Here is a 26,909-nt window from a genome sequence, read left to right on the forward strand (position 1 = left end):
TTAAGCATGCGTTTTATCAAGGACTAGACTAAAATCTACACTGAGTTGTTACATTAAACCAGATAGCTGCCACTTTTAAATGGAACGAATCACCTCTTGAAATAGATGAAGGGGCATTAGTGCCAGAACACCAGTTGACCTTCCCAACAGAACCCTTCTAGTGCAGTTCAACAAAGACTATTAGTCTACTCCTCGTAATAAAAGCATGCAAAGCAGTTAGATGTTTAAAAGATCATTTGTTTATCAGAACTTGCCTCTTGGAATTGTTCAGAAAGGCGATTCCTATGTTTAAGCTGTTGAACAATACTTGGTGACTAGCGCTACCACCTGGACAATTAGTGAACTAACTTCTCTTTCATTGAAATAACTTCTCTTTAATTGAAATAACTTCTCTTTCATTGAAGGGTTCATTCATTCTCGGAGTATTGGAGCAGTGATTTCCAGGAGCACTCATGTTGTTTACAATGGATAGATAATCTTTTGGAAAAAATATTAAAAGTTCTGATCCCCACTAAATAAAAATGGGATAAAGAACTTTCATTCACTTTATTGCAAAGAAAATGGAAAGCATCTTTTCTTGCAAACTACCCAGACCCACCATCACATTATTCTGCTTGATCTTTTGCTCTATTTTAAACAAAACCTAAACAGAAAAAGTTGAGTGGAATTGTGACTGGTGTACTGTGTACAAAGCAGCACAAAGTGGATTCAGTTACATGTTCTGCATAACAATTATTCAACTCCAATCAGGTCATCCATATAAAACAGTAGATGGAGCAGCTAATCACAAAGGGAAAGGAAGGGCAAGCCAACGAGCTAATCGTGTAAAGTATGTCATTAGCCAAGGCCTGAAAATAATACGATTGTGTAAAAGAGGGCAAAAATGTCTAATATTGAACTGTTGATCTATTTTTTTCATGTTAGTCTGACTTACTTTAGTTAATATTGCAATGTTTTACACCAAACTGTGTTTTCATGTACAAAACTTTTTTCTTGTAAGAAATTGTGTTAATTTTTAAGAACATAGGCAACTGCTTTCTGCTCTAATTGTTTCTGCAAATTGCACGGCTCATTGTCTCTGTCACTGAAATAATACAATGCATAGTTGCTTGCAGACAACTATAATTTGTACTTCCAGTCAAATTCCAGAAGGCCTGATGCAGACAGCTCATCTGTAGAATGGGACCAGGTAGAATAGAGCTCAAACTGAGAACTAGGAACAAGTACGTCTTGCTCCAATTGAAAATTAAAGTTTTTGTTAACCTAATGTCAATTCTCCATGGGAAAGCTATTGAAAAAAAAATTATTAAATTAAAAGTTACTTTATTTTAAAATGTTAGCATCTAGGTTTATTTCTGCAGTTAGAAAACACTGAGCAGTCATGAACAATGTGAGAGTAAAAAGAATAAAACTACTTAAAGAAAGACAATTAAAAGAATTTTTTTAAAATCTTGATTGATCTTTGCTTTGCATAGCACTCCTGACATATCAGGGTGTTATGTAAAATATTTCAAAACTATCGGTTAAAAAAAATAATGATACTCCTAATTTCTGGAACTACAATATTCAAATGATATTCAGTGATTTAGTGAGAGATAAAAAAATGTAACCTATGTGAAGTATTTATACCGATTGCATATTTGCAAGACTATTAAATTGTGAATGATTTTAAAATGAAATACAAAAAAAACAGATCAAATTTATTTGTCAATGAATGCCGTATGATATCTTTCAATGGCACTGTCTGCTACATTGCAAAATTAAATCTAATACAGATGCCAGTTATCAGTTCTATGAAACTGAACTACAACTGAATAAATTGTATTAACATGGTAGGAATTAGAAGCATAAGGAGTGACTTCCAGGTCTGTTTGCAATGCGCCATAGATCACTCAAGAAAGGTAGATTCATTAATGATGTCATTGCAGTGACTTAGCTCAAGAATTTTTATGACAGAAATGATAAGAATATTTTAATTATTCAATAAAATTATTGTAAGTTTTTAAAAATCAAATTAAAATTATTTTGATGAAATACTGTATATTATTAACTTTGGAAATAAATTCAGGTGAGATGGAAACTGTTAGAGAATGTGCTTTATACTTTAAAGTGTAAATTTAACGTCACTCATTTTTTATTAACATGTTGTTTCATATGCGTGTACACTTTAATTACATGTTCATGCAAACATTCATAGTAATGTTCAATGTGATTAAAAACAAATCAAAAGAAAGACAACCTTAATTTTCTTACTGAGGACTTCTGCACAGCCAAAATAGTTTGAGTGACACAATTGCAGAAATTATACTAAATTAAGAATAATCATTATTTGTTTTCAAATCCAATTTAACTTATCTTGCTCTATCCACAAATGATTCAGCATGAGGAGACTTTTTAGTTCAAACTGTCTATGCCTTTTTTTTGCAACCACATATATACTTCATAAACTTTTGCTGCTCTGGGAATGTAGTGGGAGAGGGTGGGATGAGGACTAATTACCCTTATTTGCTATCCCCTGTTCAGGTGACACTAGATTTTCTCTTTGACCTGCTGCAATCCTTTTGGTGAGAGGGTTTCAGCAATGGTGTTATGTATGGGATTTCAAGACATTAACCCAGTGACACTGGAGCTATGAGAATACATGCCCATCAAGATGATATATGGCTCAGATTATGGAGGTGATGATATTAACCAAACGTATCTCTCTATTAAAATTATAGAATAATGACCAGTATTGAAGATATGAAACAGTCTTGAGTTCTGGTAAGTAAATATATATTAAAAAATTTAAATCATTCACTACTAACTAGAGAATAAAATCTGAATATATTGGTATAAGAAAAAAAAATTCTTGATCACTTCTTTTTGCTCTGGAAATGTAAGGAATTTGTCCTAATTTCCTCAAAACATTCATGCCCCTTTCAAAGGTAAATGGAACACACATAATTTCACTGCATTAAAATCATTTGTTAAATTTCAAGAATCAAGCTTAAGCTTTTAATTACATTTGCGAGACGTCCCATTTACCTTCACTGCTACAGGCACCTGATTTTTGACTTATGAAACATTTATTTTAATCTCCAGAACATTTAGGATGTGAAGATCAGAAGGAGATTGCTAAAGCAAATGTCCCTGTAGGACAAAGGCCACAGATTGATCACCAAAACAGCAAAACTGCAACACAGTGGAAAACGGTTAAATGCATGCTTTTATAAAGTTTTTGTGTTATGCTTTTAACATTAAAAAAATGTGGTTCACTAACCAAAGATGAATAATATTGGAATATTTCAACAAATAAGAATCATCAGCTCAATATTACATTTGAAATTAAAAAGCATGTGATACTAAAACATTATTTTACTTTGAGTCCAATTAGCATGTGCATTTCTGTTTTAAGTTTATATTTAATATTGGTTTATTAAGTTTATTTTTACATTTATGCATTTAAGAGTGATCCACTGTACCGCTACCTTAAGCTCACACGTAGCAAAGAGCTAACAAACACCCGCTAATGAAAGCAGCACACCCCTACCACCAGCTGTAAGACAAAGACCAGCAGCACCCTGGGCACAATTAGCTACATGTCAGTGTGGTACATACCTCCTGTGTGTATAAGGAAAGAGAGCCAGTCATGTAACAACCAAATGGGTAGGAAAGAAAATTAAAAAGAAAAACAAAATTAATTTTAGAAATTAACCCTTTGAGTACTAGAAATGCAGAAGTGACTTGATAAACCGACTTTGCTTTAACATGAGAATTTCCTTTTCTTTCTATTTGAATTTTATCTGGACAAAAACATTCTGAATGCCCATGCTTTTCTGGAGTTTTTAAAAAAAATTCTTGAAAGGCCAAACTTTAAAAAAATGAACAGATTATCACACTAAATGATAGCAAATTCCAGACCATTAAACTCTGGGTATTTCAGGTCATTCCCTTGGAAGAAAGTAGCCAACACAAATGATTTCCTTTGACCATACAATTAAGAACTTTAAATTACCTTTCACCCCAATGATATTTTTCACCACTAAACACAACATTTACTGCAAATGAAAATAGTCTTTCTATAGTTACTGATTTGCATTTGAATCAAGTCATCAGCTAACATAGAGTTCAAAATACCAACAACTTATTCCCCACTCTCCAGTTTGGAATCATTAAACCTCAGCTCTATAACTTTATCAGACAACTAAAAACAGCTAAAAACTTGTATTTTCATTTCTGCTTTTTAGAGACATCAGTTATTTAACAGTTTCAAATATAGTTAATTCAATAATAAATGTCAGATTACAGAGTCACACTGTATTCTGAGGTGCTCTTCCATCTTTTAATTTCTGTGTAAAATCATTTCTCTTGCCAGTTGAATACAAAGAAGCAAACTGGTTGCTCAAAGGGTTAAAGTGAATAAACAGAATTCTCAACATAGGTAAAAATGAAATTATTCAAATCTAATCATCAAAATGATAAGAAAATATTTTGTATGTACAATTAAAACTGGGCTGAACCATTGAAACTGACTCAGAACTCACGATAATCTGCACAAAAGCACACGCATCGCACTTAGTGATGGGAATTAACCCATGCTACAAATGTCACACTGCCGTGTAATTTTGTGACAATTACCAACACATTCCATTAAGTCAAAATGTTACTGCTTTTTTGCAAGTGATATACAGAACTTCAAATTAATTTCTCTCAGTCAATGGATGGCTCTGTACATTGATACACATACACACATTCTCAAAAGTGATACAGAACATTTCCGATAATCCAAAATGCTTGGAGCTGGACGTTTTTCGGTTAACTGGATTTGTTTTGATAACTGAGAAATTGCTCTAAGCAACGCAGTAGCATCAGCGGAATACTTGTATCAGTGGTTAAACAACAATAAAGAAAAACAATGGAAGGTATTTCAAGCATGAAATCATGTTTAATTCTCACCAAAAAAAAAAGTGCTTTCTGCTTACAAAATAAGATAAATGCATAATTTAAGATCATTTTTTTCAACTTTCAAAATTTTGGATAACTGAAAATTTGGGTTGTGGTTTTTGGATAATTGGAAACGTACTGTAATGTTACTTGCAAAAGGAACTATAGTTCTTCTCCATCTTTTTGTGCTGTGTTCCAAATTTAAGATCCAAATAATACATAAACTACTAAATCTCAACAGTATTACATTTAATCACATAATTAATCAGATCTCTAAAAATAAAACAAATCTGTTTTTTTTTCTTGGTTGGGGAAACCAGGTTTGTGTGCATTAGATAAAGGATGCAATTGGGCAAAATTCCAGAGTCTGGGGGAAGTGAAGTAACATTTGGCTTGGAGCAGTTTTCCCTCTTCTTCCCCAACCTCGGAAAGATGCATCTCATTGTGCTAGTTCAGTACCTCAAATCAGTTTTTGTCTTTAATATAATCGTTAATGTTGTCACTTAATAAATAGTTACATTCTGTGGGCTGACTTTAATCCATCAAGTTGTTCCAGATTCAAACTTCACAGATGAAAGGCTAAATGATAACTCAATGCAAGCTAAATATTTCATTAATTATCACTTGAAATAATCATGTCATTTAATGAAAAATTCACCTGTCAAAAGCCAAAAATATTATTACTTCAGAACAGTCGCACTGAAAATATGTGTTTTTCAATGGCTTCTTAATACAGTAAATACAAATGATCACTTTTACTTTAATAGTGGCATTCGTTATCATATTTGCAATGCCATGAACTTAGCAAACCAAATCCAAGTAAACTAAAGGAAAATACTACTGGCACTGAGAATCAGAAGTAAAAACAGAAAATGCTAATATACTCAATGACTGACAATCTCTCTGGACAAAGGAGCAGAGTACTTCAGGTCACAGATCTTTCAATAACATTAAAAAAAAGATATATAAAGTAAGGTGGGAGAGAACAAAGCATAATATAGGTAATGAAGTGGAAGGCCAAATACCACCCTAAGTGCAATATAAAAAATTGGGTGAGTGGTTATTTTGTGAAATTACTAAACTCCTCAATTAACTTGGGAAGCTAGAAGAGCATATCAAAAAACAAAATACTGTTCCTCATACTACACTGAACTATTCAGTAAGAAGATGAGGACAAGGTGGGCAAAGTGTGAGTAGGGTGAAGAATGAAAGTGATAGGCTTGTATTGATTTTCTCCAAATAAAGGTGTTGCAACGATCAATGTGATGCCTGCAATTGAAGGCATGTTCTTCGTTCCATCCTTATTCAGACCATCTTTCTGCTGATGCCCCAGAAAGGAAAAAATGCACCAACTTTGCTTCCAACTTCCACCTTTCCATTGCTTTTAAAGTTCACATGGTCCACTTCCAGCTCTTCCATCTTGTTCTCAGCTTTTCCATTACCATTTATGAAGAAAGATTATCAAACAATCTTTTCCATTTCACTGACCCTTCCAATCTAATTTTATCCTAACATCTTTACCCTGGGATTCTTTCTTTCTCTATTTTCCCCAACACATTTGTTCTTAGATTCTGTCCTCCAACTACAGACAAATATTGTTTGCACAACAGCCATTTGGTATTGATTCCACTAATCCTATGTACACCTCCTTCACTGGTATTCCCATTCTTGTCCCACAGCCATACACTTTTGTTTTGCACCATTATGTCCCATGGTAGCTCAGCAGTTAAATTACTGGATTGACTATTGCAGAGTCCTGGACTAATAATCAAGAGATTTGAGTTCAAATCCCACCATGCCAGATGTGAAATTTAAATTCAGTTAATTACCAATGAATATATTATTTTAAATTCCAGGTTATGTTGACTGCATCGCGACTTCAGATCTCCCACTGCAGTTAACTCTTAGGGAGCCACTAAATTAAGCCCTATTTTGAAGCAGAGAAAGAATAAAACTGGAACAACCATTCAACATTGACAAAGACACTAAATTTGGTTACAAATTCTTCTGGTCTGGTGCCTAAACTACGAAAGCTGTCGCACATTCAAGCCTAGCATAGATTTCCTCATACATAATCATGCCTTACAGATAAAATGGCAGACTCCTCCAATCCAGTCCTTTAGTATGTGAATCAGACAACAACTCAGCAAAAGTACCAAATGCTCCACAACAACATGCATCGAGCAAAGCAGTTTCAATACAATTACAAAAACAGATTTCTCCAAATAACGTGAAAAACTGTACATGTATGAGTAGGTGAAGGATACCCAGTCTCTGACTGCTAATACGAGTACAGTGTAATGAGTTTGGCTAATTGACTTTATCGTCATTGGTGACCCTTTGGTTTTGATGGTGGAGGGGTTTGGCAATGATGCCATCAAGTGACTGTTTTGTTTAACTGAACTTGTTTCTTAGAATGGTCATTGTCCAGTTTTGTTTTTGAATATGTGTTATTTGCAACACACTAGCCATTTTGCAGAGCACATACATCATGTATGTGTGTGATATCCAGTCGAAAGCCTTCTCCTGGTCTAGGCTGACCAGGCATGTGTCCACCCCCCTGTCCTGCCTGTAGGCAATGGTACGATGGTATCTTTAGGCAGTGAGCCTCCCAGAACCATGCAGGTCGAGGTGCTCGGTACTGCTATATATGGCACACCTCTGCCCAGGCAGTCAAAGAAAAGGCTTTTGGTTCATCTGGGGATCCACAATGGAGAGAGTCACCATGCTGATCCTCTGTGTGCCCATCTACAAAGATGTGACTAAAACATCTTCTTCCTTAAGGCTGTGGATCACAGAGCTCTCTCTGTGAACCTTTTTGAAGAAAAAGTGTGCACACATCTCATTCTGCTCCATTTGGACTGGAAGATGATCTTGGAGGACTTGGAGGTGAATAATGCAGTTTGCTAGGTCTTTACTTCTCAGAGTTTCTCTCTCACATCCACCTCTCTCAACTGCAGAAAGAGGAGTTGCTGCAGGTCAGTCTGGAGTTGCCTCAGTTCCCTCTGCTTCTGTCTTGCACTCTGAACACCCTTGAGGAGAAAGAACCTCTTGATGTTCTCCTTGGTCACTTCCCAGCAGTTTACTGGGGAGTCAAAAGGTTTCACAGTTCTCAAACAATGTACTCCTTTAGTTCCTAATACATTCTCTAGGGTCCGCTACTTCACATTCAGCTTTCAAATTCCCCTGCCTGCCTTCTGGTCCTCCTGAGGGTGACAGGAGGTGCGATGAAGGCAGTGATCACAGAAGAACACTGACATGATGTGGGTGGTTTTGACCACGATGACCCTCGACATGAAGACATAGTCTATCAGAGTCCATGTTGAACTGTCTTCGACCAGGTGGATTGCAACTATGCTCCATCTGCAGGATTGCTGAAGGGGTTTCCTTTACCAAATCCATCAGGAGTCTGGAGGAGCTGTCCAGTCTGTTGTTGACACCACCAGACTGACCAGCTACATCGATGATGAAATTGAAGACAAGTCACTGGCCAAAATGAATGGCCTGGAGGTCAACAGCAATGGTGGGAGCTGCTCGAATACTGGAATGCTCAAATACTGAAAATGCCTTTCACTCTGCACAGGCGAGGAGTACACATTGTTAAATGGAGTAGAGTGTTGCGGTACATTAGATCCACCACAAGGAGATGCCCCCCCCCCCACAAAATCTCCTTATTCTTGGTGATTATGAAGTTGCCTGCCTCCAACAAGATACCCAGAGCAGATGAAGGTCAATCCCCCACACCCCCCCAAACATGACCATGTTCTCGCACCAACCCTCTTTTCAATCTTCTTCAGCATGATGCTGAACCAAGCCATGAAAGACCCCAACAATGAAGACGCTGTTTACATCCGGTACCGCACGGATGGCAGTCTCTTCAATCTGAGGCGCCTGCAAGCTCACACCAAGACACAAGAGAAACTTGTCCGTGAACTACTCTTTGCAGACGATGCCGCTTTAGTTGCCCATTCAGAGCCAGCTCTTCAGCGCTTGACGTCCTGCTTTGCGGAAACTGCCAAAATGTTTGGCCTGGAAGTCAGCCTGAAGAAAACTGAGGTCCTCCATCAGCCAGCTCCCCACCATGACTACCAGCCCCCCCACATCTCCATCGGGCACACAAAACTCAAAACGGTCAACCAGTTTACCTATCTCGGCTGCACCATTTCATCAGATGCAAGGATCGACAACGAGATAGACAACAGACTCGCCAAGGCAAATAGCGCCTTTGGAAGACTACACAAAAGAGTCTGGAAAAACAACCAACTGAAAAACCTCACAAAGATAAGCGTATACAGAGCCGTTGTCATACCCACACTCCTGTTCGGCTCCGAATCATGGGTCCTCTACCGGCACCACCTACGGCTCATAGAACGCTTCCACCAGCGTTGTCTCTGCTCCATCCTCAACATCCATTGGAGCGCTTACACCCCTAACGTCGAAGTACTCGAGATGGCAGAGGTCGACAGCATCGAGTCCACGCTGCTGAAGATCCAGCTGCGCTGGATGGGTCACGTCTCCAGAATGGAGGACCATCGCCTTCCCAAGATCGTGTTATATGGCGAGCTCTCCACTGGCCACCGTGACAGAGGTGCACCAAAGAAAAGGTACAAGGACTGCCTAAAGAAATCTCTTGGTGCCTGCCACATTGACCACCGCCAGTGGGCTGATAACGCCTCAAACCGTGCATCTTGGCGTCTCACAGTTTGGCGGGCGGCAACCTCCTTTGAAGAAGACCGCAGAGCCCACCTCACTGACAAAAGGCAAAGGAGGAAAAACCCAACACCCAACCCCAACCAACCAATTTTCCCCTGCAACCGCGTCTGCCTGTCCCGCATCGGACTTGTCAGCCACAAACGAGCCTGCAGCTGACGTGGACTTTTTACCCCCTCCATAAATCTTCGTCCGCGAAGCCAAGCCAAAGAATGGAGACAACTCATGGGGCCACCTATGTGACCACCTCTGATAGTTCTTGAGATGAAAGTCACATTTGTCTTGACTTTGAAAAGTTAATGCAAGGCTTTTACACATTGGGTAGTGCATTTGACAATTTACATTGAGGGTTGTTTTTTTTAAATCTCCAAGTCTACAGTTTGAAATCCTTGTCAATCAACCTGAGCCGCAAGGATGAGGGCATAAGATGAATGACGTTGCCAGGCAGGGGAGGCACTCATGTCAACGCCATCTTCTGTTCAGATACATAATCGGTCCACAGACTGATAAGCATCTGTAGCCATTTTGATTCTGCATCGGGTTCCAGGGTAAATTGGAAAAAGAGCGAGGTAATGCTCTTCGGTAACTGGTCCAACCGGTCCACCATCTCCTTCACTGTTAGATTTGACTACCTGAAGGTGTTGGCGACCTGGTTTGGAGGGGTTAAGGCGTGCAACAAAAATTGGGTCTGTGGCATGGCCCTTCATCTTAGTAATAGGGAAGAACCTGATCATCAGGGGCGAGGTGCTCTCGGGACTACTGTACATGGTGCAGGTATGACCCAAATGTCACACCTCCACCTTTGCAGTCAACAGAGAAGTCTTCTGGTTTATATAGGGATCCAAGATGGAAAGGGCCCAAAGGGTCACTATGTACAAGTCACCAAACAACGGGGACAAAGATATATCTAGCGTGACCCTCATCCTGAGACCACCTTTATGTGTGGCTGCATCAGGTTGTGCATCGAACCAAAGTATGAGGGCACCAAGTGTCGCTATGTGCTGAGTTTCTACCTGTCCCAGTTGTTGCGAAAAATAGGCTGGACCCGTTGCCACTCAATGTCTGATTCAGCTGGACTTTGTTACACCACTCATCCTTCCTGGAAAAGTTTTTCCAGATAAATACCTTTGACCACAAGGCCATAAGGCAGTGATTAGCATAGAACATCCTGCAGACACTGAGAGATGAGGAATCAATGGACATGGCGGGGCAGTTCCCAGAGCAGACCATTCATGCCATCTGGCAGAATGCCTCATTAGTGTTCATAAACAAGCACCAGGACAGGGCAGAGAGGAACCCTCCTGGTCAAATTCTTCTTGTACAACTGGTATATCACCCACGATATAAGTTGTCCACAAGATGATAGCGGTAGAATGAAGAGTTGCCCACCTTTTTGCAGAATGCAGATTCGGAAAGAGTGAGTGGAGAAGGATGCAAGGGTCCCTGCAACAGCTAAACAGAGTACTCCCTGATTTTGGGCTGTTCCCAGGGACGCACACAAAGTCAGACATCCAGAACTGCTGAAGACATCAACTCGGTGAAATATTCACTTTGGTCTGCTCAAAACCTGTTGGTATTTCAGCACATGGAGGTATTGCGTGCAGGAATGCTGCCAAATGGCACATTCCAGGCTGCAGGAGTACATGCTGAGGGATGCACTGAGGCTTGGTGCAGCCAATACAAGAGCATTATGGGGAAGGACCACAGCTTAGAGTACTTCCGTTACTGGGCATTGAGGAGCTGAAACCTAGGGGAAGCCTCTCAAACAACAGTGGTGGCAATGGTATAAATAAAAATGAATGTAACAATGTGGGGGGGGGGCAGAGTTGGCCAGTGATCGGGACCAGACTTGGATTTGAATCCTGCGCTGTCTGTAAGGAGTTTGTTCGTTCTCCCCATGTCTGCATGTGTTTTCTCTGGGGGGTTCCAGTTTCCTCCCATGTTTCAAAATGTACCAGGGGTGTAGATTAATGGGGTGTAAATTGGGCGGCACAGACTCGAGGGCCAAAATGGCCTGTTACCATGCTCTGTCTGTATGACTAATGGCAAATAATGGATATGAAACTAAGGGTGGGAAGATACTTGGAACAGTTTTCCTTCAGTGAATAATTTACAGTATATTTCCGATTATCCGATGTGTATCAGTTAACTGCATTTTTTGGATAACTGAGAAATGGCTTTACGCAACACAGTAACGTTAGCAGAATACTTTTATTGGCTTTCACCGATCCTCAACACCTCCCCACAGCCATCGCCGATGCTGCCTGGGATCCCGAGGTTCCAACTCCTACCTCCGTCAAGATTCCCGACACTTCCCTACTGCCATTGCCGCTCCTGCCCAGGAGACTGCTCTCCTTGAAGACACTGGGACAGTGGAGAACCAAATACAGTAGGAGGGTAAAGAAGAATAGAAAGAGAGAGGGGAGGGAGTTTCCTGAAATGAGAACAATCTTCCTATGCACTGCCTGACCTGCCAACTTCCTCCAGTTGCACGTTACCAAACTGGCACTAACAGCATGTCAGAGCCCTACACGAGTACGTCAGGTGAATTTTTTGTTTAACTTGTGATATCATGTTGCTACTGAAAAAAATCGGATAACTGAGGATTTCAATTAAGTGATTTTCGGATAATCGGAAACGTACTGTATTAAGAACAAAGTCTATTTTTGTTTAAAAAAAGTGTCTTTTGGCCAGAAAATAGTGGTAAGGCAGGAGATGCAGATGCAAGTGCAGTTTTTCTAATGGACACAGGGACAGATACTGGGGGTGGATGGGGAAGTGATAATATATTGTTTTTATGGTAGAACATGTTATTTTAAATTTAAGCTTGACAAATAATTAGAGTGACTGGTGACTGCAAATGAATATTCACAAGTTCCTTTACATCTTCACTTAACCAACAAAATTCAATATCCAAAACATTCTCTGAATGCTATTTTTTTTCCTGTGGAATTGATCATATTAGATTTTCACAGTTCTAAGATGGAAATACAGATTCAAAACGAGTTGCTATAAGTTAAGAGTTGAATGTATTAACCCAGTTTATAATTCTATACCACCCTTCAAGATTTTTGTTATGTATTCAATTGGCGATCTGCAGATAAGAAAGAAAAAATTGTTAAAATTACACCATAAATCTGTGGTGGACAGGCACAGGAATGATTACTATGTATTAAAATCATCCTCAAGTGTATTGAGCATTAATGTCCCCAAATTATAGAACCCAGATGTTAAAGCTGCAATTTAAATAGCTAGATCTAATCACTAATTCAAAATGAGTATTATTTTAAACCTATAGGGGAAAGGTTTACAGCAGTTTACATGCATTAAAACCACAAGGAAGTAATAGACTTGCTTTGCATTGAACTAATGGAACCAAATTTCAAAGACAGTAAAACACACAGCTAATACTATATTACATGTTTTGCGTAAACAACAAAAATGATTTCTCCTGTAGAGGAGAAACAAATAACCCACTTTTTCATTCCACATCAGAATTGCAGAACTTATTCTGAATTGTTGTGGATTGAAGGTCTACTCAAACCTGAATAGAAGCTTGCAATAATTGAATGTTTTGAGCTGCAATTACCAAAGGTGATATGAACACATTATGTGTTGGTACCATTTTCGTCTGTGTACTGTTATAACATTGGTAGCAGCTTCTCTTTATTGAATGGATTAACGTCTTCATTATGTCAGAGTCCAGAGGAATGTTATGCAAGTGCAAAACTCTCTGTGTTAATCTTTACATAATCTAGTCTTAAAGAATTAATTGTAAAATAATTCAAATTTAATGGAAATACTGACCTTTCAAACACTCAATTAATTACATGTACTATGTTCAAATGTGCAAATATTTATCAACCAAGACAATCTTCTTTGAAAATATTGATCCTGAAAACAGTTTAATAATTAATTATTGCAAAATTACAATAATTAAATAATTTTCAATATGGTAAAAGAATTTAGACAAATTTAGTGATATTTGTCATGCAACATGTAATTGATTATAAATGAAGTTAAGCAGCAATGGACAGTTAATGGAGGAAAAATAATGCAGATAGAAATGGCTTGTAATGGATGTCAATGTACTTCGAAGAATGAAATATTATTAGTAACGTGCTCACCAAATTACAAAACAAAATTGATCAGCAAGTTTTAATGGTTGTAGCTTCAGACTTTCAATGTCTAAAATTAGATGCCACAGAATTAGTTTCTTATTATTTGTCAAATTAATGGCCAAATCAACTAGCTTACAAATTTGACTTAAAATTTCTTTTAATATACGAGTCAACTACCAGTGGCATTGCGGAAAGTACAGACTAATTCTAGCTTGGGTGAATTAAACTAGAGACACATTAATTCTGGAGCACATCATTCTCATTTTAAGGCAATACATTGTCATTTTAAACTATACTTTTATTTTATTTATACATCAATTTTCAAAGATGCAAGTAAAGAGCAAAGGCATCCTATTTTATACAATCACGATTTTATAGTTGGATCAACAAACAATATTTCATCTTTTTATAGTGGTCCCTCCTGCTACCACAGTTAGTTAAACAGAATTCATTTGGAGCATTGATCTGCCAAAGAATTGTACATTAACTACACCATGGTGATCAAAATCCCAGTTAGTTTTCAGAACATATAATTTCTAGTACCAGCAGTATAGCTGAGCTGAATGGTAATATTATACATTATGAGGCATGAATTTTAAACCATGTAAACAGTATTAATATGTTATTATGAAAATTGGGATGAAAAATCCATGAAGTACCTTAAGATACATTCATAATAGACTGAATCTTAGTCTATTTGTTTCTTACACAGTTACAACTATTAGGAAAATATGACATCATATTCTTAAAGGGGTGGGTTCAAAATAAAATTAATTTCAAATATGTCACCAAACCTTTGCTTGAAATATGTTGAGATGCTCAGGTTGTGCTGTCAAGTACCCTAACATTTCTGTACCTCTGTAATTATGAAAACAAAACTCTACACTTAACAGTTTATAACCAGTTTACCTATCTCGGCTGCACCATTTCATCAGATGCAAGGATCGACAACGAGATCGACAACAGACTCGCCAAGGCTACACAAGAAGACTACACAAAAGAGTCTGGAAAAACAACCAAATGAAAAACCACACAAAGATAAGCGTATACAGAGCCGTTGTCATACCCACACTCCTGTTCGGCTCCGAATCATGGGTCCTCTACCGGCATCACCTACGGCTCCTAGAACGCTTCCACCAGCGTTGTCTCCGCTCCATCCTCAACATTCATTGGAGCGCTTACACCCCTAACGTCGAAGTACTCGAGATGGCAGAGGTCGACAGCATCGAGTCCACGCTGCTGAAGATCCAGCTGCGCTGGGTGGGTCACGTCTCCAGAATGGAGGACCATCGCCTTCCCAAGATCGTGTTATATGGCGAGCTCTCCACTGGCCACCGTGACAGAGGTGCACCAAAGAAAAGGTACAAGGACTGCCTAAAGAAATCTCTTGGTGCCTGCCCCATTGACCACCACCAGTGGGCTGATCTCGCCTCAAACCGTGCATCTTGGCACCTCACAGTTCAGTGGGCAGCAACCTCCTTTGAAGAAGACCGCAGAGCCCACCTCACTGACAAAAGACAAAGGAGGAAAAACCCAACACCCAACCCACCAATTTTCCGCTGCAACCGTGTCTGCCTGTCCCGCATCGGACTTGTCAGCCACAAACGAGCCTGCAGCTGACGTGGACATTTACCCCCTCCATAAATCTTCGTCCGCAAAGCCAAGCCAAAGAAAGAAGATCCTTAAACCATAATACTATTTTTCACAACAGGCTTTTACATTTTGAAGTTCTCAAAATTAAGGGAGGATTCAAACCATTCTTCACTGTAATTTACCTGTGTAAAGCTGCTTTCACATGACAAAACTCAATTCATTTATTGCATTTAAAATAATTTGATTCACGAGAACAGAAATACTCGAAAACTAACCAAACTAACTCACCTAATTTGAGGAGCCAGCCCTCTCGATCTGGATTGAAGAAAGTGTGAGTCAGGTCATTGCCATCATCTTCTGGAATTTTGAATGGTTCGTTCTTAATACTTTCATACAGATTCTGTTCACAAATGTCAAAGTTATTTATATTTCATTAGCCACATGATTAAAATGAAATATAATTTTTATTATTATTTTAAAAAACAGAGTTTTGTAGTACTGTGATATTTAAAACTCCAACCACCATGAATGGATTTATTTAGCTGTGCTCCTGGATGCCACTAATTTTTAAATATCTTATTTTTGTTTTTAATCAAAAAATATACATAGAAACATTTTAAATATACCATATATTAAACCTTTTCTTACAAGCCCAACAAACAAAATCAAAAAAGTCCCTCTCTCCCTCCCCTCTTCCATACACGCAGATTCATTCACCATCAGAGCTTACATATATTTTAAGTATATAGAGTACAGTTGGGGAAACTACGTTTTTGTATGTATAATAGTTACTTTTATACCCTTTTTATTACAGTGTGGTCCAGGTATGGCTGCCAGACCTTTACAAAAGTGTCTTATTTATTCTTTAATTTACATGATTTCTTTTCCCCATAGGTATACAGCATTTCCGCAGTCCATTGTGCTATAGGTAGAGGGAGTCTGACTTCCAAGTGATCATGATACTTTTTTTTTGCTACCGCCAGTCCATTTTTCGCTTACTTCCAAGAAATTACCTAATAGATAAAGCTCCAGGTCACCCGTGAAAGCCACTCCTGTTATTCTGGTTCATTTTTCTGTGATTTCTTGCCAAAATGGCCTGACTTTCACACACAACCATGCAGCATGTAGAAATATATATCATATTTTTCCAGTGTTTTAAATAAAAAGGTCCATTCAAAATGGTTGAATCCTTTTTCTGCGTCTAGGGAAACTGTAATACTTAGATTTTGTTCAGATTTAGCTATGTGTATTATATTAAATAATCCTCCAAGACTATTTGAGGAATGCCTTGCTTCAACAAATACTGCTTGGTCCATATGTATTAGTTTTGACAAGTATTGTCCTAGCCTATAAGCCAATGCTTTCGCTCGTATCTTATAATCAGCATTTAACAGGGATATTGGTCTCTATGACAAAGTTTTTTTGTCTTCTGGTGATTTATTAGCCTGTGGAGAACCCAGGGCCTTTTCAATTTCTTCCCTTGTGAAGGGAGTATCTAATTCTATCCTTTCTCTCTCTTCCAGCCTTGGAAGTTCGACATTCAGCAAAAATTCTTCCATTTCGTTCTCATCCAGTAATTCTGATTTGTATAGCTTTACGTCATTAATTGGTTTTTGCTTATAGAGTATCCTAGATGCCACCATTGGTAAAATAGAGCTCAAAGATATATAGAGGTCCCTTTCCATCCAGCACATAATATCTTTGACCTACCACCATCAGGAAGGAGGAATAGGAGCATTAAACCAGGACTACCAGGCTAATAAATGTACAGTATCCTGTAACTGAGCAAATCATTCCAAAATATTTACATATATTTATTGTGCATTACATCTTTATGTGTAAAGGTGATTATGTGCTGTGTACTGATGTGTGTATGTGCTCTGGAGAAACACTGTTTTGACTGGCTGTACATATAGTCAGATTATAATGAAATTGAACTTGCATGTCTTAATTTATTGTGTGGGAAAAATAACTTAATCTTGTGAATTGACAACGTCTGCAGTACAGCTCAATTAAGCATTTTAAATCCTAATGGTAGAAAATGTAAAACAGTATTAAAATGAAATGAACTGTGGAAAAAAATATACAATTGGAGAAGAAATTCACAACAGCTTGATGATGGATTAACCTCTTATTTTTATATAAAGGTTGTGTTTTAGAGATTAAGTTCTGTAGATTATATTTATTGCAATATTTATCTTTAACTGATATTATCATTGAAATAATTTTTGATCACAGGTCACTGCATTTGAACAAAGTTATCAAAGCAAGTATTTTTACAAACCCATTCAAGGATCAGGTCAGGTTAATGAAAGCATATTGGTAACTAATTTCCCCTCTTAAAATCTGAATATATTATTCAATATTGATTTGCCCCATTTCAAAAATGCAGCAATCAATTGCGATACCCACTCGTAATAGTTCTTCAGGTAAGTCACCACCGTCATTTATTCCTCTGTTCATCAGAATGAATCTTTCCACACTGGGTTTATCCTTAACATTTGGATTGTGTAGACTGGTATTCAGCATAATAATCGCAAAAGATAAAACGTAGCATGTATCTGCAAAATAAAGTGGGCTTTAGTTTTATATATTAAAGGTCTCAATGCCTCCAGCAGAAAATTGAAAGTGGTAAAAATGAAATGGAGGAATCAATAATTACAGTAAAATGTCTTTGAAGTGAGTACCTTTTGCTACTCTTTCTTACTGTAAGGGGTGCTGGGCATTACTAATAGCGACTCTGCCTTTTGGCAGGCAGAAGCCAAATGTGTCTAATCTTAGGTTCTGTACTATTATATGACAATAAAGGAAATTTGAATCTTTATAAAAAGATCAAGCATGGGGATCAAATTGCACTATTAATAATAATGAAAATGTGTTATTAATATAATACAATGCAACTTTTTTTAAATGGTGAATTTTTCTTTCAAATGAGCAAACAAATAGGAATTGTTTTTGAACAAAGCATCCACTACTTTGCCAGTTTTCCTGAGAAACAAATGACACTGCCCCATTATAAGTACAGTAAAACCTCTGGTATCCAGCATTTAGGAGGATTGGTAGATGCCGGATAAGTGAGTTTCCCAGTTGCTTCAGACACACCTTCATTAAGAATAAAGAGTTTAGATGACAAAAATACGATACTGTTTTTATATACTGCACAAACTTCACTTGCACAAATATATACCATAAACCTTAAAGCATTTTAATTTTTCATTCACATTCTATGAAAACATTTAACTATTGGTGTATCTGCAGGTTCCTTCCCCTCCACGGAGCCACTCAAAAGACAAACAGTAGTTATAGATAATTAAAACCAACCCCCCCCCCCCCCCCCCACCCCAAGTTTACAGATAAACCTGACGAATATACTTAATAATAATCTAATAAAGATTCTTGCTAAGCAGAGATAAGGAGATACTTTAAGAAAGTCACCCCCAATGGCAAGCAGCATCAACCATTCTGGGTGACACCATTTTATTCAAACACAACTTTATTCAAACAGCTGCTACGAGCAAAGCCCAACCAAGGCTCTCCGCTGGCTGAATATTTGCTCCATCTTCACCAAAGGTTTATGTGTTACTTCAGAGAATATTTACTTTCACAATTTTAAACTTTTATTTATTCTTATTTACTTTCAAATAGATATTTTCTTCGATTATTTTTTTTCCAGTTACATGAAGTTGCTGGCTGTTTGAATTCTGGATAAGAGGTTTCACTGTATTCAAAAATCAAATTCTTTCAAACAATTTTCAAATATTGATTCTAAATCTCCTTTGAAATTAGTTACTATTTTAATTCAAAGGAAGTTATTATTGAATTAATTGGTTGAAAATATACAAGGTACCACTGTGGCTTACCAGTTGACTGAAAGACTCCGGGGTTGCAATGACAGTATCGCTGGGCAAAAGCTTCCATCATTCGGTCAATCTTCTGTGCTTCTCCAGGTAACCGGAAGCTCCACAAGAATTGCCTGATGTTTTTATATTAGTTGAAAAAAATATGAATTGCTGATACTCAGATTCTAGATTTTAATTTTTAGTTGTGAAATTTTCTCTTTCTTTGGCTTGGCTTCGCGGATGAAGATTTATGGAGGGGGTAAAAAGTCCACGTCAGCTGCAGGCTCGTTTGTGGCTGACAAGTCCGATGCGGGACAGGCAGACACGATTGCAGCGGTTGCAAGGGAAAATTGGTTGGTTGGGGTTGGGTGTTGGGTTTTTCCTCCTTTGCCTTTTGTCAGTGAGGTGGGCTCTGCGGTCTTCTTCAAGGGAGGCTGCTGCCCGCCAAACTGTGAGGCGCCAAGATGCACGGTTTGAGGCGTTATCAGCCCACTGGCGGTGGTCAATGGGGCAGGCACCAAGAGATTTCTTTAGGCAGTCCTTGTACCTTTTCTTTGGTGCACCTCTGTCACGGTGGCCAGTGGAGAGCTCGCCATATAATACGATCTTGGGAAGGCGATGGTCCTCCATTCTGGAGACGTGACCCATCCAGCGCAGCTGGATCTTCAGGCCTGGAAGTCAGCCTGAAGAAAACTGAGGTCCTCCATCAGCCAGCTCCCCACCATGACTACCAGCCCCCCCACATCTCCATCGGGCACACAAAACTCAAAACGGTCAACCAGTTTACCTATCTCGGCTGCACCATTTCATCAGATGCAAGGATCGACAATGAGATAGACAACAGACTCGCCAAGGCAAATAGCGCCTTTGGAAGACTACACAAAAGAGTCTGGAAAAACAACCAACTGAAAAACCTCACAAAGATAAGCGTATACAGAGCCGTTGTCATACCCACACTCCTGTTCGGCTCCGAATCATGGGTCCTCTACCGGCACCACCTACGGCTCTTAGAACGCTTCCACCAGCGTTGTCTCCGCTCCATCCTCAACATCCATTGGAGCGCTCACACCCCTAACGTCGAGGTACTCGAGATGGCAGAGGTCGACAGCATCGAGTCCACGCTGCTGAAGTTGTGAAATAGGGTTGACAATAATCACGCAACCACTATGTATCCTTCACTAGGTACTAACCAAGCCACCTCACTGACAAAAGGCAAAGGAGGAAAAACCCAACACCCAACCCCAACCAACCAATTTTCCCCTGCAACCGCTGCAACCGTGTCTGCCTGTCCCGCATCGGACTTGTCAGCCACAAACGAGCCTGCAGCTGACGTGGACTTTTTACCCCCTCCATAAATCTTCGTCCGCGAAGCAAAGCCAAAGAAGAACCAAGATTTGCAGATGGATATGGTATAGCATATTTCAGGATACAAGGTGAATCATTTATGTAATTTTGTCTGTGGACTGTCCTCCAAAGCAGTCATTCTCAACCTTTTTTTTTGGTTTATGGCCCCCTAAAGACTCTGCTCAGAATTTATGGATCCCCTTCCCTGTGAAGCAGTCAAGTTTAGTTGGTTTCTTCCATACTTCTCTCCTACCAAATAAATAAAAAACCAGAAAATGTTATTATTTCAGTCTATGACCTCCCTTAAATGTACCGTGGTCCCCAGGGAAGGGGTGTGGCAATATGGCCCAGGTTGAGAACAGCTGTTCTAAAGCCAAAAGTAAAATCTGTATATTCAAAAGATTTTTGGACATAATAAATAGATTCTTATATCTTGTTAATGGGGAGCTTGGTCAGTTTATTTTATAGATGCTGTATAAATTATAAATTGTAGTCTGTTAATCGACCAATGCATTTTACTCTAATGATATATTCAAATTTCTATTTACGATGAGCACTTTAATTAATTAAATACAGCTCCAAAATATGTCATATATTATTCACCAACCCAATTTCTCCCTCATTTTACTTAAAGTTGTGCTGGAGTTGCACAGTTGCAGATCCCTCATAAGTACCATGTGGAGTACAATATGGAACCAGGATATTCAGCCCATAAAAACTGTAATGAGCAATTCCTTCTCCCACTAATTCTTCCTGTAACTTCTTAATCATAGACTTGTATCTTATGGGCAGTGTGGTCAGCATGAATCGATTACAGTGCCAAAAGCCTGAGTTCAAATCTGGCACCATCTGTAAGGAGTTTGTACATTCTCCCCACGACCTCCATGGGGTTTCCCCAGGTGCTCCAATTTCTTCCCACCCTCCAACACGTATGGGGTTGTAGGTCAATTAGGGAGTAATTGGGCAGCAATTTGGTCTCAGTGGTCAGAATTGGTTTCTTCCTTGTAAATGAAAAAAATCCCCCATGTTCTGCCTCTCATCTACATACCATATACAATTTAGTGGCTTCCAACTTTGATATGGGAATTGGAGTACACATAGGAAACATACAATCACAGGGAGAGTACACAATCATCACACGAACAGCAATGGAGGTCAGGATTGAACCTAGGATGCTGTTGCTCTGAGGCAACAGCTCAATTCACTGCATCACTGAGCCATTTTAGCTTCACCAAGTTACTCATTTCTCCCATCCAAAGTTATGCACTGCTATGTTCAGTTTTCTATTCCTTCAAAAATTTGGGACACATCAGGGACATGATATCTTTCGCATCCAACAGATGCTGTTTCAATCAGGCATTTTTATACATCGTTTAGAAATCTAATCTGAAGGCAACCTGATTTACTGAGTTCACATACCCCGGTACAAACCAGAATAATTTTGGTCAGTGACAGGATTATATGACTCACTTATTCAATGGAAACTCCAATCTCACATCAAGGTGGAATGGGGATTCCATTAGATAAAATGTTTATTTATTCTAAAATACATTCAATCAACACAGCATGAAACCTATGAATATATTTCATATTCAAGTGAAATCTAAAATAACCTGCTTCCACATTGAAAGAGCCTGAACGACTCACAAAAGGATAAGCTATCTCAATCCATTGTTATTGGTTTATACAACACAAATTGTCCATCAATCTTCTACTTTGGACTACAGTGTAAGGTAGAATCATTTAATTATGTAAAATCAGGCCTCTAGAGTTTCTTCTCATAATGTTGAACCCGTCAGAACATCAGTATCACTTTAATGCAATGATATGGCTAAAGGGTAGTCTGGTCTCTCTGCATCAACGATTCATAGCTGCTTTGTTAGTAGTTAAGGTATATAACGTTACCTTAAATTTTCACAATAATAAATATCCCAAGACAAACATTGTTTTAGGCAGCATTTAACTGGTTGTTAACTTGTTACAAAAATATTTGGAGGTGTACAATATACCATAAAGTCCCATAACACGCAGTTGAATAATACCATCAAATATATTTTGACCTTGACTTTAATTGAATCTGTAGGCAGACCAAATACGAATCACAAATTTAATATCTCCTTTAATCTTATAATCAGCCCGTTACCACTTCATTTACAGCAAGTTACTTCCATGTTAATTGTGAGGGTTGATGAAAAGTCAAACACTGCTTAAATACTACCATCAATGTCCTCATGTTTCATTAGTAGTCATACTTACCGTAAGGCCTGCACCAGATTTAAGTCTGTGAATTCATGAAGCTCCACAAATGCATGGAGAACTTTGACATTGAACTCATCCCTGCAAGAGGATAGAATGCAGCATTCTGTTAACACTCATTTGTTAATGCTTACATTACTTAGAGTTATGCACCAAGAAAGTTGCTTTTTATCCCAACTTGTCCATGGTTAATCAGGTTGACATTCTTCATTGCCCCATTTGCAAGAATTGATTCAGTGGACTGGAATATATTCTAAGAACTCAACCAAAGACTTGAATGAATATGCAACAGGTGCCACTGGCCATCAAGACTTTTGAGGATAAGTGTGTTCCCATGTGCAAATACTGGGTGTTCCTCAACCAGAAGCCCTGGATGAATCAGAGAATCCACAACCTGCTGAGGGCGAGAACAAGGATGCTTAAGGCTGGGGATCGAGATCTTTACAAGAAGTCCAGGTACGACCTGCGGAAGGCCATCTCCGAAGCAAAGTGGCAGTTCCAGAGGAAACTTGAGACAGATACACGCCAGCTCTTGCAGGGAGTGCAGGCTATTACAGCCTACAAAGCAAAGGCAAACACTATAGATGGATGCAATGCTTCACTACCCAATGAGCTGAACACTTTCTATGCCCACTTTGAAAAGAAGAACCAAACAATGCCTACCAGAATCCCTAAAAAGGCTGAGGACCCTGTGATATCTGTCTCTGAGGTCAATGTCAGAACATCATTCACAAGGCATCAGGCCATGATGGTATACCTGGCAGGGTACTGAAAATCTGTGCCAACCAACTGTGTTCACAGACGTATTCAACCTCTCATTGCGGCAGTAAGAAGTTCCCACCAGCTTCAAAAGAGCATCAATTATCCCAATACCCAAGAAGAGTAGTGTGGGCTGCCTCAACGACTACCTCCCAGTAGCAGTAACTTCTACTGTGATGAAATACTTCAAAAGTCTGGACATTGCCAGAATTAACACACTCCTAAGTAAAGATCCGGACCAATGCAATTCAACTATCGTCACAATCACTCCACAGCAGATACAATATCGATGGTTCAGTTCTGGATCACCTCTAAAACAGCAATTCATACATATGGCTGCTCTTCATCGACTACAGTTTGGCCTCCAATACCGTTATTCCCTCAGTGCTGGTCAAGAAGGAACAAACTCTAGCTAGTGGTTCTCAACCTTTTTCTTTCCACTTACATGCCACTTTAAGTAATCCCGATGCGGTAAGTGATTAGTAAGAGATTGCTTAAAGTAGTATTTTAGTGGGTAGGGAAGGTGGAGAATCACTGCTCTAGACCCAATTGTTAAAAAAAATTGTCATTGGCCCATTTCCTTTGGAGTTATGAAACCATGCACATAACGAGTCAATTAGGTACGATTAAAACAGTGGTTTTCAAACTTTTTCTTTCCACCCACATACCATCTTAAGTAATCGCTATGCCACAGGTGCTCTGTGATAAGTAAGAGATTACTTAAGGTAGTATGTGAGTGGAAAGAAAAAGTTTAAAAACCACTCTTTTAATCATCTAATTGACTCGTTATGAGCACAGCTTCATAACTCCGAAGGAAATAGGCCAATGACATTTTTTTCAAGCAAAATATTTCAGTAACAATTGGGTCTAGAGCAGTGATTCTCAACCTTTTATCTCCCATTCACATACCACTTTAAGTAATCCTTTATTAATCACAGAGCACCTATGGCATAGGGAACACTTAAAGTGGTATGTGAGTGGAAAGAAAAAATTTGAAAACCACTGACAGGGCAAATCTTACTCTGAACTTAACAAAAATCCTTCCTGCCTTCTAGAGCTTCAAGCAGCTTCTTCTACAAACAACTGATGAACCCATATAGAGTCAAATTGGTAGAGTTTGTGCTAAATATACCTCAATCACTTGAACCCAAAGGTTCCAATCAATGCCTAAGATGAATCATAGAAGTGTAATGTGCCTGTAGAAGAGACCTCCTTCCTTCAATGGTAGCACTCTAACAGACTACATTCCAGATTGAGAGTGACAACTGATGCATTAGTGTTAAAGGAACATGTGACCTGATGCTATGCCACTTTGAGTTAAAATGGGATATTTAAGTCATCTTTTTAGACTGTGCTCGAAAGAGTACATGCACAGCATTAGCCCCTGTGGCATTACAGACATAAATATATTAGCTCAGTGTGTGACCCATGGGCAAATATAGGCATCAAGCTAAAATAATACTTTTGGGAAAGAGACTTAAAATAGAGAAGACATTTGGAGAAGATTATAAAAGCAGGCTGATATCTCACAGTTTAGATTCAATTTGAAGTGGTCCAAATTAGGGTGGCACGGTTAGCGTAAGAGTTAGCGCAATACTATTACAGTACCAGTGACCCAGGATTGAATCCAGTATGGTCTTTAAGAAATTTATATGTTCTCCCATGCCTGCATGGATTTCCTCTGGGTGTTCCAGTTTTCTCAAACCATCCAAAAGTGTAGAAGATTTACAGCCTAATTGGTATATTTGGTTGGCACAGGCTCAAGGGCTGGAAAGGCCAATAACTGTGATAGATCTCTAAATTAAATTTTAAAAAATGAAATTAATATTACAGAACAAATGTTACCTCTCTCCAAGGTAATCCCCAATTGCAGTCTTGTTTAGTCCCTCTCCTTTATACAGAAACTGTGCGATATCCTCTCGAGTATTCTTTAAAAGTTCATTTTCAATCAGGAATTGAATCCCCTGTCACAAAGAATAAAATTGAAATTCAAGCAATAACTTTAAGAACAATAAATAAATTTCTTAGCATTTATTTTAACCTATCCCATTACCAGTAACAGTGAATAGAAGTGAATGCGTGGATGTTATTTAATCAAAGGTCTTAGATTTAATAAAACCATAAAGGCTCAGAATTAGATACTTTAGTACATCCCATCAATCCAGAAGAGCTTTCAGATATCAACACAGATTAGTTTATTTTCTATTTGTTATTTTCACAGTTATTTGTTTAATAAAAATGTATACAAGATATCTGTATGCATCACAAGTCAGTAATGAAGGTTTTAATGTGTTGTTCTGTCGACCATAAAATCAGAATCTAGTATTTCATTATAACTGCTATGTTTCATGTTAATTGTGAGTTTATGGAGGGAATGATGTGCAATCACTAGTATTATAAGGAGTTTATGATGTTTTTAAAAGACTTTCATAAACTAAGGGAAGATTTGTTGCAAAAATAAACTTCCTCACTTTCCACAGGTGCTGCCTGACCAGCTGAATACCTCCAGATTTTCTAGTTTAATTTCATATTTTCATTTTCTTAATTAGAAAAGTTTATCTATCCACGGGATATTCTGAAAAGATTACAAGATTTTTAAAAAATTATATTCATAGAAGTTGTAACAATTTTGCAAAATGAACAATTCAGTGCCACACTGCTCAAATGCTGGCAATATTCTGGAAGGGAATTAAGGCAATTACTATAATTAAACTTTTTTCATTATTACTGTTCAGGACCACAACAGTTGTGAAGTAAATAAAAATAATAAATATTCATGAATGCTACAAAGATGAACATACAAAGATGGTGAAGAAAAAAACATAGAAATTCATTGTGTGAATTTACTCAAATCTGCATCATTCACCTTCAACAAAAGAAATGAGAACCATGACAAGTCAACCTACACAGCGTCTGCGAAACTGAACAACCTCGATGGGGTGAAGTGGTCTTATCACATTTGCTGCACTCATGGTTGAATTGAGGACTGCTGTGCTACAGATGGAAGAGGTATCGGAAGACATCCCTTGCACCAGAACCACTCCTTTCATTCTTCATTGACTTTATCCACAGAGTTCGCAATGATTAATTGAGATCTATGCATTACCCAATATAATGGCAAATAAATATTGATGCAAAATCCTGGTAATATTGATTTAAAAATTCTCACCTTCTTGGGATCCATATTAAATTTTTTCCGGCCCATAGCTACTTGTTTATTCCGTTGCATATTTTTTCTGGAAAATTCATCAAAATTACGTGTTAGCTTAAAGTCAACCATCAATTATCATGCAGTTTACTATATTAAACATGAAGTAGATACAGAAAATACTGTAAATACTCAGCAGATCAGGCAGCATCT

General features: G+C 38.3%; 1 protein-coding gene across 6 annotated transcripts in view; it reads right to left on the reverse strand.

Annotated features, from left to right (window-relative positions):
- The window catches only part of cyth1b (cytohesin 1b), a 196,899-nt gene that overhangs the window by 14,862 nt on the left and 155,128 nt on the right, over positions 1–26,909 (reverse strand). For 5 of the 6 annotated variants that reach the window (XM_069930014.1, XM_069930015.1, XM_069930012.1 and 2 more), the window contains 6 exons: positions 26,718–26,784; positions 25,394–25,512; positions 22,790–22,870; positions 19,211–19,323; positions 17,763–17,911; positions 15,638–15,750 (listed from right to left, as the gene is read on the reverse strand). In XM_069930014.1, coding sequence (XP_069786115.1) covers positions 15,638–15,750; positions 17,763–17,911; positions 19,211–19,323; positions 22,790–22,870; positions 25,394–25,512; positions 26,718–26,784 — 642 coding nt within the window. The remainder of the gene's footprint in view (positions 1–15,637; positions 15,751–17,762; positions 17,912–19,210; positions 19,324–22,789; positions 22,871–25,393; positions 25,513–26,717; positions 26,785–26,909) is intronic. The other variant, XM_069930010.1, reaches the window with a different exon arrangement.

Source organism: Narcine bancroftii, chromosome 3, assembly GCF_036971445.1.
Source record: "Narcine bancroftii isolate sNarBan1 chromosome 3, sNarBan1.hap1, whole genome shotgun sequence".
In the NCBI taxonomy this organism is placed as follows: domain Eukaryota; kingdom Metazoa; phylum Chordata; class Chondrichthyes; order Torpediniformes; family Narcinidae; genus Narcine; species Narcine bancroftii.